A 13,667-nucleotide genomic window follows, 5' to 3' on the forward strand; every position below is an offset into this window, starting at 1 on the left:
CCTGCTACTACATTAAAGACAACTAAGAAAAATATGCTTCCAATGGATCTTATTATACGCAAGGTAAATCTCCTTTCCGCTTTCCCACCATCATCATCATAAAGATAGTATAGCTATCTGACAGCTTATAATCCCTGAGGTTAGAGCATATTGCTGGCATCCAAAATTCAGGGAAAAGCTTTCCATGTAAACCAACACATCCCAATCAGGTATTCAGCCCAAATGTATTTTCAAAATAGGTGAGGTAAATTTCCAAAAACAAAGCCAAACTACAGACATCAAAGTAGAAACCTTGACAGATAATAAGGTAAGAGAATTGATATACCATGTACAGCTGCGATGGCACCTCAAATTTTTATATGTTGGCAAACCATGTGATGGAGATCTAGGTGCAAAAGCCAAGTCAGATTGCTTATGGGTTGAGTCGAATGAATTGATCCCAAAGGAGCATTGCCAAAATTTGTAATCATGCTGAAACACTGGTACCACCTTTTGTTAAGAAAACAAAATCAAGGGTGCACAAGTAAATAAGCTGTCTTAGGGTTTGGGGGTGAGGGTGAGGGGAGGGAATGGAATAAGAATTCTAAAACAACGGAATAAAACAGATTTTAGAAAAATGTGGTGCCTCTCTCTAACTGTCACAACATTTTGCGCTCAAGTTGCAATTACTTAGAAACCCTCTTCTGAACCCTTCAGTACTCAACCACCAAAAGAGGAAAACCAGTGGGTGTTTCAAATGAGGCATCTCACGCATGCAGGTCTCATTCAGGTTAAAATTTAAGGACTAGGCTTTTCTATCCCCCCCCAGGTGTGCAATCAACCATCAGCAATCAAAGAAACCAGAAGTTGGAAACCAAGGGTCTTCCTGAGACCGCCCCTAGCAATAACACAGCGACCAGATTTGATTACAGATTTGTAATTCACAGTTTTGAGAGGTTTTCAAACTCAACTTCCAGGGGGGTGGTTTGAAATTTGGATCGACTAACGGGAGGAGAATCATTTCAAAAGGATGAAGATCAAAGAGGCTGCTGGGCACTTCATGAGGCTACTACTCATCCAAACGAAATAGAAGATGACTAGGGGAAGAAATCTAGAAAGAATGATGAAAAGAATGAACCATTCATGAATCAACAGGACCAGAAAATCAGAATGACCAGAGCAAGAATACAGCTCTAGGCGGCAAAATGTTTAGCACCTTCTTTCACTTGCATCCAAGACAATCCAGATCCCAATCTTGAGTTAGTAGGCTGTTTACAAAATTAAACCAAAAAGAAATAGTAATACAATTCCAATTCTGAAACTGAAATAGAGTTTCACTCTTACCTTGAACATAAGTGAAACTAACTCTGTCTGACTCTACCAAAAGATAACATACTAAAAGAAAATTACAAGGAGGGTAAGTTATAATTCTTATTCATAATTGCATAACCTCCCCATCTGAATTTCCTCACACCTAAGGGAACATAGTACTATAATATATTTAACCTAATAGGTGTAGATTTTCAGAGGCTGAAGTGGCCAAAAAAGAGAAACAAACTCTATTCTTAACTCTGTCTATGACTCTACCGAAAGACAATATGCAAAAAGAACATTACAAGAAGGGTCAGTTATAATTCCTATCCATAATTGCATAACCTCCCTATCAGAAATTCCCTTACACTTAGGGGTACACAGTCATAGAACATATTTCATCTACTAGGCGTAGATTTCCAGAGGATGACGTGGCTAAAAAAGTGAAACCCTATATGACGAGGAAAAATCAGATAAGCCATGAATCACCTATGGAATAGAACAATAACATTCAATGGCATAATGCCTATGCTCTCGTTCAAGAATCTGAGTGGAAGCATGAAGCTTTATGTGAAGCTTTCCTACCTTCAAGAATCTATGTTGGAGGTTATATCCTTATTAAATGAATAGAGAAAAGGAAGCAGACTAACTAAATAGCTAGCAACAATTGTGTGCCCCCAACCCCCCCCCCAAAAAAAAAAATCTACGGAACATCTAAAACATAGCATCTTCCACAATGAGAAGACGGATTAAACCAGAAAGACATCAAGATAGAAAGCTAGCCATGAGAACACAATATTGTAGAAAGAGCCAAATAAAAACGCCTAAATCTTAATAAGTCACCACCCGCACCATCAGTAAATCACATATTTCTATAATTAAAATTATGAACAAGACACTGTTAGGGAAATGGCAGAACTAACACGGTCTTCAAACATGCAACAAGAACAATATGGGGGGAATTATAGGATATCATTGATATGGACATAATGAAACCAGTTTAACTATTAAAAACATAATTAAGCCAAAAGAATCTTTCAGGGAAACACTTGGCCAAAGCTGCCTTAGATACTACAGATCAAATCTTCAACTCAATGGGGGGGGGGGAATACTGTAGCTGCCAGCCCAGAATCATTGCTCAGGAATAACCGTAATGGCTCAAGTAAGAAAATTATATTGTTCTATTCCCTCTTCTCTCTAGAGGGCAAAAACTACCAGACCAAAATTTGAATCCATCAAAAGGTAGGAGAGGCGAAGAGGGAGCATGACAAATTACTATTAAGGTCTCTTCATCGACATAAAATAGAACATAATTGACAAAGTGAAGTCAAGGTTTCTCTTATATTTTTGATTGGGAAATATTTTGTCTGGGAGAATAGCCTATGATAGCACTCCCCTATGTCTATCTCACTCCACCCATCACCTGAAATAAACTGTCCCTAGGATGGTTCCTTTTGAAGGGCATCCATTGGGTGTTCCCTGCAGGCATAGGCTAGACACGGAAAAATATCCTTTTTAAAAACTTGAGAATTGTGATGAAAGCTGAACACATCCAACAACCTATCTACACAGATTGTGTTGGTAACCTACCTACCATCCAGGGCATCAACGAAGAGAAGACATGTGGCATAGGAACTTTTTTCAAAAAAAAAGGCTTTTAAGAACACTTATTTAGACTCAGACAGTGACATGAACTGAAGTCACTCAGCCACAATAGAGACCCTCAGACTATTTCATATGCCATAGGGACCCACCAAAACATTTCATGCTCAAAATCAGTGCCTTAAGAAAGACTAGAGGAGAGCTATAAAACATTAAATGATTAAAAGAACACAAAACATGGTAGGGAAGAGGGGAAGAAGAGTTGAGCAAAATTAAAAACGAGTCGTCAAAATAACTACCAGCTCGACTTTTGTTGGACTACCTTGCAGACCAAGCATTTTAGCTTCCTTGAACATCTCAATAGAGGATACTGCACCACAATTAAGTCATAGGAAGTACTTTCAAACAGAAACTGAAGGATCTCCCACCTTCTGATGTTGAAAAGTAGGAAAATGATAGTGAACAAAACTCCAATGCTAGACTATTATTGGCCCACCTGGTTAACCACTAACCAATACCCTGTTGACTTTGATATGATTGGGGAAACCTGTTAGTTAACAGAAAATTGCCAAGCCAGAAGTTGCTAAACAGGCAGTGGCAACTCAAGATAAAAGCAAGTATAAAGAGACAAACAGTAAGTCACAAGCAAAAGAGGAGTTTGATGCCAACAATCACCAATTACAAAATGGCTAATGAGATCCCCAACCTGCCATATGAAAACTCGAAATGCACATTAGGCTAAAATTGCATATATCAGCACAATACCAAGGTTAAAAGCACTGTAACAGGCTTCTACTTACTTCCACATACCCCAAATGTAGAAGGTATGCTTAGACATGAAGCCTTGACTCTGGATGAAGAGGCATGAATGACACAGCATCAGGCGCATTCTTACCAGGACAGAGTAAGAGCCTTACAATAGGAACAAGTGTTATCACAGAAAACAAAGGTTAAGACATTAAAAGAAACAGTTAACCAAATATGAGAATCATTCAATGCAAAAAAAGTCAGTTAGCTCCTCAATAAACTCCAACCAAAGGTCCACAACTAAGGAATGAAAATATTAGCATTTTGGCCTTAAGATGCAACAATAATAAACAAAACACACAGGATGTTGTCCTGAGCCAAAATATGAGTTGGGAAGTTCTCCACACAGATAACCCAATGTTATATCAAATGAGCCGAAACATCTGTCCTCAAGTCTCTGCATGTCATAACAGCACAGCAAAGTTAAAGATATGAGTCCCAAACTTCCAACAAGTTGAAGTCATAGCAACAGTCAGAAAACAGGTCCACAAGACCTTCAGGAAACCTCAAGCCTGTCAAAAAAAAGTACAATCATGGCCAGAAAATAAAGGTGTTATTGAATGGTTGAAATTTTTAATAGAACAAAGCACATGGAAAAACAAAAAAAATATGGTGAAAAGAAGAGGGGGGGGGGAATAGTTTTGTTCAGCATATGCTGATGTCTTGATTAATCTCTGGTTAACGAATGTCTCAGCTAATAAATAAAAACCAGACAGATCCACCACCAAAGCAAAAATAATAAGCTACAATGTCATAGTAATGATGGATGTCCATTTTTTAATGTCCCTAAATATGGAGTAGAGAATATTCTATTGACCCTAGATATGAAAACCAAGATATTCATTAAACCATAATCTTCAATAGCAACTATAAGCTAACCGGGGGATAGGGTAAAGCAAAAGAATGTGCACACTTACTTTTCAACCAGGAAAGAAAATGGGAAGCTGAGCCATGTCATTTCATCTCTGCCATGAACTTCTCGTATTCAGATTCGGTACCATATGTCGCCTGTTCTGCAGAGTTAACAGGTGGTGGCACTGGGTTTGAAGCCCAAGGTGCACTTCCCGAATTCTGGGAAGGGTCCCCTGCTGAATGAGGCACAGGTGGCGGCACTGCACTGTAATATGATGGGTAACTTAACGAAGGTGGAGGATATGTAGGTTGAATACTAGGTGGCATCCCAGCTACTGAATTCCCATAGACATTACCAGGTGCAGATTGCACTGATGAATTATTTTGAGACTGCACTCCAGGCGGGAAACTTTGTTGTGTTTCGCTAGAAGGCTGGCTCTGAGATGGAGCACCAGGGGGGCCAGCACTTAGAGGAGGATATTGGGCACCATAAGGTGCAGAATGACCTTGGACATGGGTGTACATAGTTGAGCCAGGAGGTGGTGGAGCATAAGGAGCATAGGGAGGAGGTGGTGGTCCCCATGGAACTGGAGCACCCATGTACGGTCGAGGTGGAACATTCCCAAGAGGTCCACCAGCTGTAAACTGTTGAGAGGGGTATCCACCAGTAGCCTGTTCTGAACCTGGGTAAGTAGGCATTGGTGGACCTGGAGGACCTGGAGGTACAACAGGCTGAGGTGGTTTTCCTGCAACTCTTACCGCTATTACTCGTCCCTCCAGACGATAACCATTCATAACACTTATGGCGTGATTGGCCTGAGCAATATCAGAATACTTAACAAAACCATATCCTTTGCTTAATCCAGTCACCCGATCCTTGATGACCTTAGCCTGAACAATATCACCATAAGGTGAAAACAATTGTATAAGGGCATCATCATCAAAATTCGGTGGAAGGTACCCAATATACAAGTTTGTATCATCATAGTCTTTCTTAACTCCATTCGCACCCAACCCTGCTTGAGATACACTCCCAATACCTCCAGTACTGTTGCCACTGGCCCAAGGAGGATTACTTCCCGAGCTGTTCGAGCCAAGAAGTGGTACTGACGAGTTTTGCTTGGTAAGTGAATCAGGGGCAGATCCTCCTAACTCAGCTAAGAAGTTCTGATACTCATCATCCATTTTTTTGCCGGTTGTTCCTTTCATAGGACAATCTATGGTGGGATGCCCTCCATCACCACATATTTTACAAAGTACATCACTCTTAAAGGTTGAAGTACGAGCAGGACAGGCAAACTGACGGTGACCAGGTTCACCACACAACCTACAGAACTCATCATCTCTAATAGTTCCATTCAAAGCAGCAAGTTCCCTGAGTTGTTGACGCTTATGCTCATTAAGTACTTCATCAACAGGCTGCAGCAACTTCTCTACCATGCCTGCTGCAGCATCAAGTGCTTCCTGCGTCTCAGCTTCTACCAAGACATGCAAATCCTCGTTCTCGGAAGGATCAGGTTTCAAGTCACGCTTCTGTTGCAACCTTCCTTCTTTAATCGATCCTTTACCCCGAATGACAATCTTCGCACCCGTCTCCTTCTCCATTCTCTTCTGTGTGTTCCCTCTCGGACCAATAATAAGCCCTATAAAATTGTATCCCGGATACTCTTTCATTGGAATATAAAGCTTCTTATGAAGCTTAGGAGGCCTGTAATCTGGTGGAGGTTTGAAAGCAGGGTTCTTCTTGATTATCTGAGAGATAATTTCACGCCTCTCTTGGGTAAGTTTTTCACGGGCCCTGTATTCACGAGTATTTATACGATGACCCATGTTATCGTAAATGGGTTCAGGAGAAGGTGAACGAGCACCTTCAGGGCGATCATCTAATAGTGCACCCGTCTGAGAAGACTGTAACAAGCGATTAATCTCCATAAGCCTAGCATTTAAACGTTGGATTTCAGGGTCAAAATCGATACCGCCTGTGAGTTCCTTCACGAAATCAGGAAGTTGGAGAACAGGCTTCGGTTCCTCCGCCGCCCATCTTGACTTCCTCTTGCGAGTTCCACCACCAGATTCACCGTTTTGATTATCAGACTCCGACGGAGGATCCCACCTACTGCGTCGCCTGCGTCTACTAGTAGTCTCTTCTTCTCCTCCAGACCAATCTTTGTCGGTGCCGCTATGAGTTTTAGTAATCCCACCATCGGACAACAAAGGCTGCTGAAACTCTGGTTTTGGTACCTTCTGGATCTGATCACTGTTTCCGTTTGTGTCTGGATCTGCTGAAGCTCCGTGAATTTGGTATTTCAAAGAAACGTTTGGATCCTCACCTTGATAATTTGAAGGCGTGAATTCGGATGAGGGCACCTGATTCTCCCCATCAGCAACGCATTCTGGAGGCGGTGGCGGTGGCGGATATTGCTCGTACAAATCAACAGCCTCTGCAGGAGGCGGAGGGTTTTGATAATTCAAAGCTAGGGTTTCGGGAGGTGCGGGAAAATCTTGATCTTGATTATACGATGAATAGGACGGATTTATTGCAGAATAAGCTAGGGTTTCTGAAGATGATGGCGGAGGAACTTCGGGCGGTAGGGCGACAACCCTTGGAATATCTGTTTGCGAAGAATCCATGAGAAAATGAAGCAGAAAACTCGAACTGTCGATAGAATTAAGGAATCAAAGAACAAAAAATCATCTCCTTCTCGCCGATGCAGGATTCAGAGGCCCAGAACCCTCACGAGCCAACGTTAAAACCTTGGCGCGCCACTCGCCATTCTGTATTTATATGGAGACCCCGATACTGTACAGCATTTTATGGGAAATTACGATAAACGCAAAATCTCATGGAAACCCTAAAACCGGTTTCATATAACTCACCGATTCTATGGTTCCGACTTCGGAATCAGGAGTCGAACGTGATTCGTCAATTGGCTGATTCAGGATCGGTTGTGGCGAATCATGGCCAATTCTGATTTGGATCAGAATTTGACCGAAAAAAATTATAGACCAATTTTCCTTTTTCTGGTACATTTGCTTGTAAACGCACCAGAAAATATTAATCAGTCAGCTATGATAATGATCACTCTTCACCCAAAAATCAAGAAAATATGATAATGGCCACCTACTTTTTTTTTAACCTTTTTTAAATAGAAATAGGCTGTATGAATTGTACCAAACGATATCATTTCTGATTATTTAGGTAAAAAAAAAAATATAAATCATTGCCAAACACTGATGCATTCTCAATTTTATGAAGCATCTCAATCAAAACTGTAGGTTCTCTTAGAGGCCAAGCTCTTTTGTGCATTTTGGGAAAAATTATACATTATACATTATGTTACATCAGCCCTCAGCTGCCCAAAACCCATGAAAAGCTAAGGGAAAATTCAAGTGCTTTGGTACTTCTAGCCTTGCTACCAGTGCATCAACTTCCCCGATTTGCTTCGCATTTAAAACTACAAGGTAACACTTCTGTATTGAAACTGCATACTACATAATCAAGAATGGGGAAAATGTTAAATGATATAAGAATGATGAATGGGCTTTTTAGTATAATCGTTACTAATTTGGTTGCATTTGAAATTGAAAGAAAAAATTGATTTCCAAAACCTCACCTCCACCACTAGAAGATATCCATCATCTTCTTCAATCCCATTGTGCACGAAAATAGGCTCACCAATGAACCTTCGACTTCCCACATTCCAAGTAGAGACTTCTTTGTTTGAGAGATTGGATTTTATAATAGTATCAAATGGAAAATATGGAAATATTCGACGAGAACCAGAAGAAGTTGCTGCATAAATGTAGGAGTTCTTATGACCAGTGAAAGATGGGTTGACAACAGGGAAGTCTAATGGCCTACTCCAATGGTTTAAGGGTTCCAATAAACACTTTTGTTGCAGTCCATTCGCATCCAGCTTTATAGTTACCTGCATTGCACAACACTAACTAGTGAAACTCATTTGACTCCTAATTTAAGTTAGTTTCAGTGTCATTTTAGAAAATGGTGACTTTGATGCTAAAGATTTCCATAAAAGCATAATCAATGGACTATTTCTCCTATGCAGTCTTCTTAAAAATTTTTGGGGAGAAGCTATTGGAATCCTGATGTTTTACTATCACTCAAACAAAAATTTGCAGGAGAACCTCACCTGGGTTAGGTGGGGTAGTAGCTCCTCTTCACTTTCTTTAGCATTCATGAAAGAAGGGTCTAGTTTGCCGCTTTGCCAATTGTACCCTGTTAACATGTTAACTTAGAGAAATATTAGAGTTGAGGATATGTTTTAGACTCAAAATACTTGTGAGTGTCAAAAATAAAAATAAAAATTGTGGTCATGCTTTTAACAAGTTGGTGGCAACCTCTTATGTGAAGATAGTAAAACCAATGAGATTTAAGCCTTTGTTTTTGCACATCTTTTTCATTTCCCATCCTATGAACAATATATCCTGATTCATAATGATTATATCTTATTGAGAATGAACAGGAAAAGATACTTACCAAACATTTTTATGAAATCAAACCATTGATAAGAGCAAGTGACAGCTTGTATTTGAACTTCTAAAGCCCCATCCTTATCTTCTTGCTCAAAAGCATTGCCGACATGTAGTAGCCATCTTTGTGAAGGAGCTTCAATGGGAACTCTCCAATTTCGACCTTTGCTAACTGAATCAATTGATCGAGGAAGCAAATATATGGGCGTTGTGCAATTGCTTGGGTTAAGTGACAAGGCAGAGATCATTGGGGAAAACCCTAATATTGCTCTCATTGACCCTGAAATTGTTATCTATTACTTTGAATCAAATAAGTGAAATAAAAAATATTAATAAAAAACCCTGATTTAAAATACAAAATTACCGGCTACATCAATCTTGACGCGATTGCCAAACAAAATGTAATGGGTGTTAGTGAAGGCCCAATCATGGATCATCATGCGTTCTTGGATCTTGAACTCTTGCTTTTGCAATAGATTAAAATCCAAATCAAATTCTACACCAAATATCAAACAATATTTCGTGAAATGAGAATAATAAATGATATAATTATATAAGCAAATATTAGTATAGTACCTTATGTGTCTTATCTTTCTTTCTTTTTTTCTTCCAATATTTAGTCTATTAGATGAAGCAAAAATAATTTCACAAAATGATAGTAACAAGTAATTATGAGAATATTAAAAAACATAAATAGTGATAGATGAGAAATAGAGATAACAATGAAGTAAAGACACAACAATTTAAGTGATTTGACACGATGGCTTACATCCACGAGGCAATCGCACGGAACTAATTCACTAATCAATGAGACATTACAATGGATGCACCTCACTCACACAACAAAAATCTCACTCTTGCCCAATATTACCCTTATCCTCTACCTAAAATGATTGAAAAATACCATGAGGTAATATATTAAGGAGACTAGTGATAATAACCCACCCCATTTAAAAGACAACCCACTCAATAGATAACCCTCACATCCTACACCTCATTTGATTTTGTTGGTTATGAGGAGAAGTTACCCTCCTATTTATAGGCAAAGTGAAGGTGAGGTATAATCAGGGTGTGACATTTCGGCGAATTTCGCTGGTTGTCAAAACTAGCGATTTGGTGAAATCTCGTCGAAAAATCGCCAACAATTCTAATGATAATTCAAAGCTAAGATCGAGAGAAATTTGGTAATTTGAAATCCTAGAAAGGGTGATATGGGAAAATATCATGTGCTTGGTTAGTCCAAGAAGGTTGTTCGATGCCTAAATGTCAAAGAAGGCCAAAGGTGGTGATATATTGATATGGGAGGAGAAATCAAGATCAAAGTCAGTGACTATAATAGATGAAGACAAAGGGGTGAATAGCATTGCCGGTTTGTTTGATGAAAGGCACAGGGATTTGCCAATTTGCCGAAAAGACCGGCAACTTTTGCAAATATGATTTTTTCTCCTCACTCTTTGTTTCGTTCCTCACCGAACCAGTTGGCCAAAATGTTTTTCCAGGGGTATAATACACTTTTCAACAAGTGAATAGTATACCTAATAAATGCCACTCACTCTCATTATGGTTTTGGCAATTGAAGGTGCCGTCCAACACCATATTCTACACATGGATCAATAGTTTTTGTCAATGGACAGTGCTGTCCAACACCATTTTCTACATTAGGTTCAAGCTTCTTGTTCCTCTACGACTTCCTCTGTCGTGACCATATGAGTTCTTATCCTTGTGATTGAATTGATGATAAAAGAGAAAGAAAAAACATATACAGTAGCATCAATTTATGTACCAGAGAAAGTAAATATGTTGCGAGGTAGAAGCATATCTTCTGCGTTGCATGACAAGGTCAACAATCTCTTCCGTTGAGCATCGATCTTGTAGTGAGACAACAATCGTTTAGGGGGCATCTTAAACACTCCTGAGCACATAAACAAAAAAATATATAAGTTTACTATATTTCACGTACCATATGTATAAAATCAATAAACCGTTACGTACCGTGTAGTACCGGTCTTAATAAAAGACCAGCGATATCCCAAACATCTCCACCATGGTTTCTTATCGAAGGCAAGGAATCGCAAGCATCCATCGCAGTGAAGACGCCAACTGTATCCAGCTTATTCTTTGGTTCGATCTCATACGGTTGACCACCTTCCCATAGACAAAGCAAACGTTTTCCCCATTTTAAAACAGTCGTATTTGCAACGTTCTTCATAACCTTCGTATTGAAAATCTTCTTCCCACCCTTTAAAACAGAAAACGGTCCTCTATGGGTAAACCGCCAGCCGCCTGTCTCACGGTCATGTTCTTCAATCTGAGCTTCGGTTTCAATGTAACGAGCCATGAACTTAACTTCACCTTCGTGAATGGTGAAAGCTCGGAGGTAGCCATGTCCGTCGACAGGGTGAACGGTTGAGCCGTGATCATCAGAAAATAAACCGGGTCCGATCAGGTAGTATGTTCCGGACGGAAAATCGGGAGGGATTGAACCCTCGACAATTCGAAGAACGACCGGTTCGCAACACTCGGCGCGTTGTGAGTTGAACAGAAGCTGATAGTCCTGGTATGCTGCGACTGTTTCGTCGATTATCGGGGATGGTGCGAGGGTTTTGGGTGCAGTGACGGTGGCTCTCCAGCGTATTTTAGCAGATGAGGTTGACGGTGGTATTCTAGCTTGGTTTAGTTTTGCCGATGAGACCAAGAGTCTCGTTCCCACATGGATGGCTTTGAAGCTGTAAACCGCCGTCGCCTGAGATTGCATCATTGCATGTTTCGCTGCAGATGCGAAGGTGTATCGTCACGTTAATACTTATAGAGCCCCGCTTTTCAAATTTAACCTTGCATTTCACCCATTTTACTGATGTGCCACTCGATAGCGTTGATGCGTCGTCTCGTGTGGGGTTGGAGTTGAATAGCGATCTGCTCCCGTGGTAGGGTCAAGTTTTGACACTCTCAAGCTCTGTCGAAGCCGTATTGGGAGAAGACGAATGAGATAACAGGTGTTGGTAGTGAGGCTGGTAGAGGACCGACAGAGGAGATAGAATAGGCTTCGCGGGATGAAAAACCAAACCCCAATTATTTGTTTGAAAATTTATAACCTTATGATTAGAATATGACAAATGTCATGCATCTAATAGTGCACTAGTTTGTGCTTGAGGGTGTCCAAAGAGTCCAAACTTGAGCTGATCAAAACTGGTGTCTAATGCATGTCAAATGGGTATAGCATAGAATACACAACCCAATTCATGAGATCATAGAGGATAACACTACGTTGTATCACCTCTATTATATATTTTGGAGGGAGCTCATCTCTACAATGTGTACCACCTGAATTTATGATAACAAAAATTTAAGGTAATGTCATCCTAGAATCAAAATCCTCATAGGTGCCAAATGGAGCACGTAACCAAGTGTTCCTTGGTCATTCTAAATGCATTGTATGTCCTACCACATTAGAAAATATTCAAAACTTCAATAGTCTTTGGGACATATATATCTTCAGATCGAGTTTAAAATCAAACTCCCTAGTAGACATCTTCGGCTACTCCCTCCAACTAGATGGTTAGTCATTAATATTGATGCCTCAGTTAAGGACAATAGAGGAGGATACAGAGCAGTAAGGTAGATTGTCACTGTCGGTTTGTGTTTGCAATATTCGTGGGGAGAACAATTGAAAACAATCACTCTCAATGAATTCTATGAATTTATTGTGGCATTAGAGTAGATAGGGAGACTGGTACAAGTGTGTCTAACTCAACATGATCATACAAATGATTCAACAGGAGATTCATCCTTCATGATATGCTCTTGGGCCATTTTAAGACATCTTGTTGATCTCTAGACACTTTATTTGGCACGAGTTCTCTCACCATGTGAGGAAAACTAACCAGTGTGTAGATTAACTAGCTAGCAAGCTTAGTGCCGTTTTTCCAAGAGGTTCGACTGAATCTTTATTGTTTACCTGAAACCCTCCATGAGCTTGTTTGTGAAGAGGCAGCCGTGAAGAGACTCTAGAATATGATTTCTTCTGTACTCTGATTTATCTATATTTATATGACGTAAAAAGTTTCAAAAAATAAATTGAAATGAAAAAATCTAATTTGTTAGTTATCAGTATATATTCTACTCAAGAAAAACATTATTCTGTAAATAATTTTTACAGAATCATTCTATTTTGTTATTATTATCATGATTTGATTTAAAAAAGTGCTCCATCGTCATAACTCGCAAGGAATCCCTAGAAAACTATCATGGGAGTTGATGGTAAATAGAGGTGATCAGCAATGTTCATGCACTACCGTGCTCTTTGTCTCGACTCGGCTGGTGGAGGTCTTGTCTGTCTAGGTAAGTAACAGATGGGCTCACCTCACCACCTAGAACGGCTTGATCACGAATGGACGGTAAATAATGTTGCACGTTGAGTGGCGGACATGCGGCAATTTAATTAAGTCAATCATTGGATGATTAAAGGCCAACTGCTGCCGGGTGGGCTAAGAAAAATATTCAGTTGCTGAATGGGAAATGACAATGATTAGGGTTTCAAGAATTTAATCCCTTTGCAGTTGATGTGCTTAGACCAAATGTTGGTATGAAACTAAGAATTCGATCGGAAGACGATAACCAGGGGAACA

The 13,667-nt window shown here is 39.9% G+C and overlaps 2 protein-coding genes across 3 annotated transcripts; both read right to left on the reverse strand.

The window, feature by feature from the left end:
- Window positions 1-3,214: 3,214 nt before the first annotated feature.
- On the reverse strand, window positions 3,215-7,334 carry LOC149012997 (splicing factor-like protein 1). Of its 2 annotated transcripts, none has more exons than XM_089158206.1 (2): window positions 4,617-7,334; window positions 3,215-4,096 (listed from the first exon to the last, which is right to left on the reverse strand). In XM_089158206.1, exon 1 carries the CDS (start codon window positions 7,180-7,182, stop codon window positions 4,654-4,656), a length of 2,529 nt encoding a protein of 842 aa, XP_089014332.1. In that variant the 5' UTR covers window positions 7,183-7,334; the 3' UTR covers window positions 3,215-4,096; window positions 4,617-4,653. The 2 variants fall into 2 exon arrangements, with proteins under 2 accessions (XP_089014332.1, XP_089014331.1); XM_089158205.1 differs by having other exon boundaries at window positions 3,215-4,211.
- Window positions 7,335-7,893: 559 nt separating this feature from the next.
- CCD7 (carotenoid cleavage dioxygenase 7) lies at window positions 7,894-11,797 on the reverse strand. The gene is made up of 7 exons (XM_089157694.1): window positions 11,035-11,797; window positions 10,826-10,954; window positions 9,407-9,538; window positions 9,050-9,322; window positions 8,703-8,788; window positions 8,166-8,480; window positions 7,894-8,040 (listed from the first exon to the last, which is right to left on the reverse strand). The coding sequence occupies exons 1-7, from the start codon at window positions 11,795-11,797 to the stop codon at window positions 7,894-7,896; spliced, it is 1,845 nt and encodes a 614-aa protein (XP_089013820.1).
- Between the last annotated feature and the right edge of the window lie 1,870 nt (window positions 11,798-13,667).

The sequence above is a fragment of the Hakea prostrata genome, chromosome 6, assembly GCF_041222555.1.
Source record: "Hakea prostrata isolate BN-2017 chromosome 6, UWA_Hpros_2, whole genome shotgun sequence".
Lineage (NCBI taxonomy): Eukaryota > Viridiplantae > Streptophyta > Magnoliopsida > Proteales > Proteaceae > Hakea > Hakea prostrata.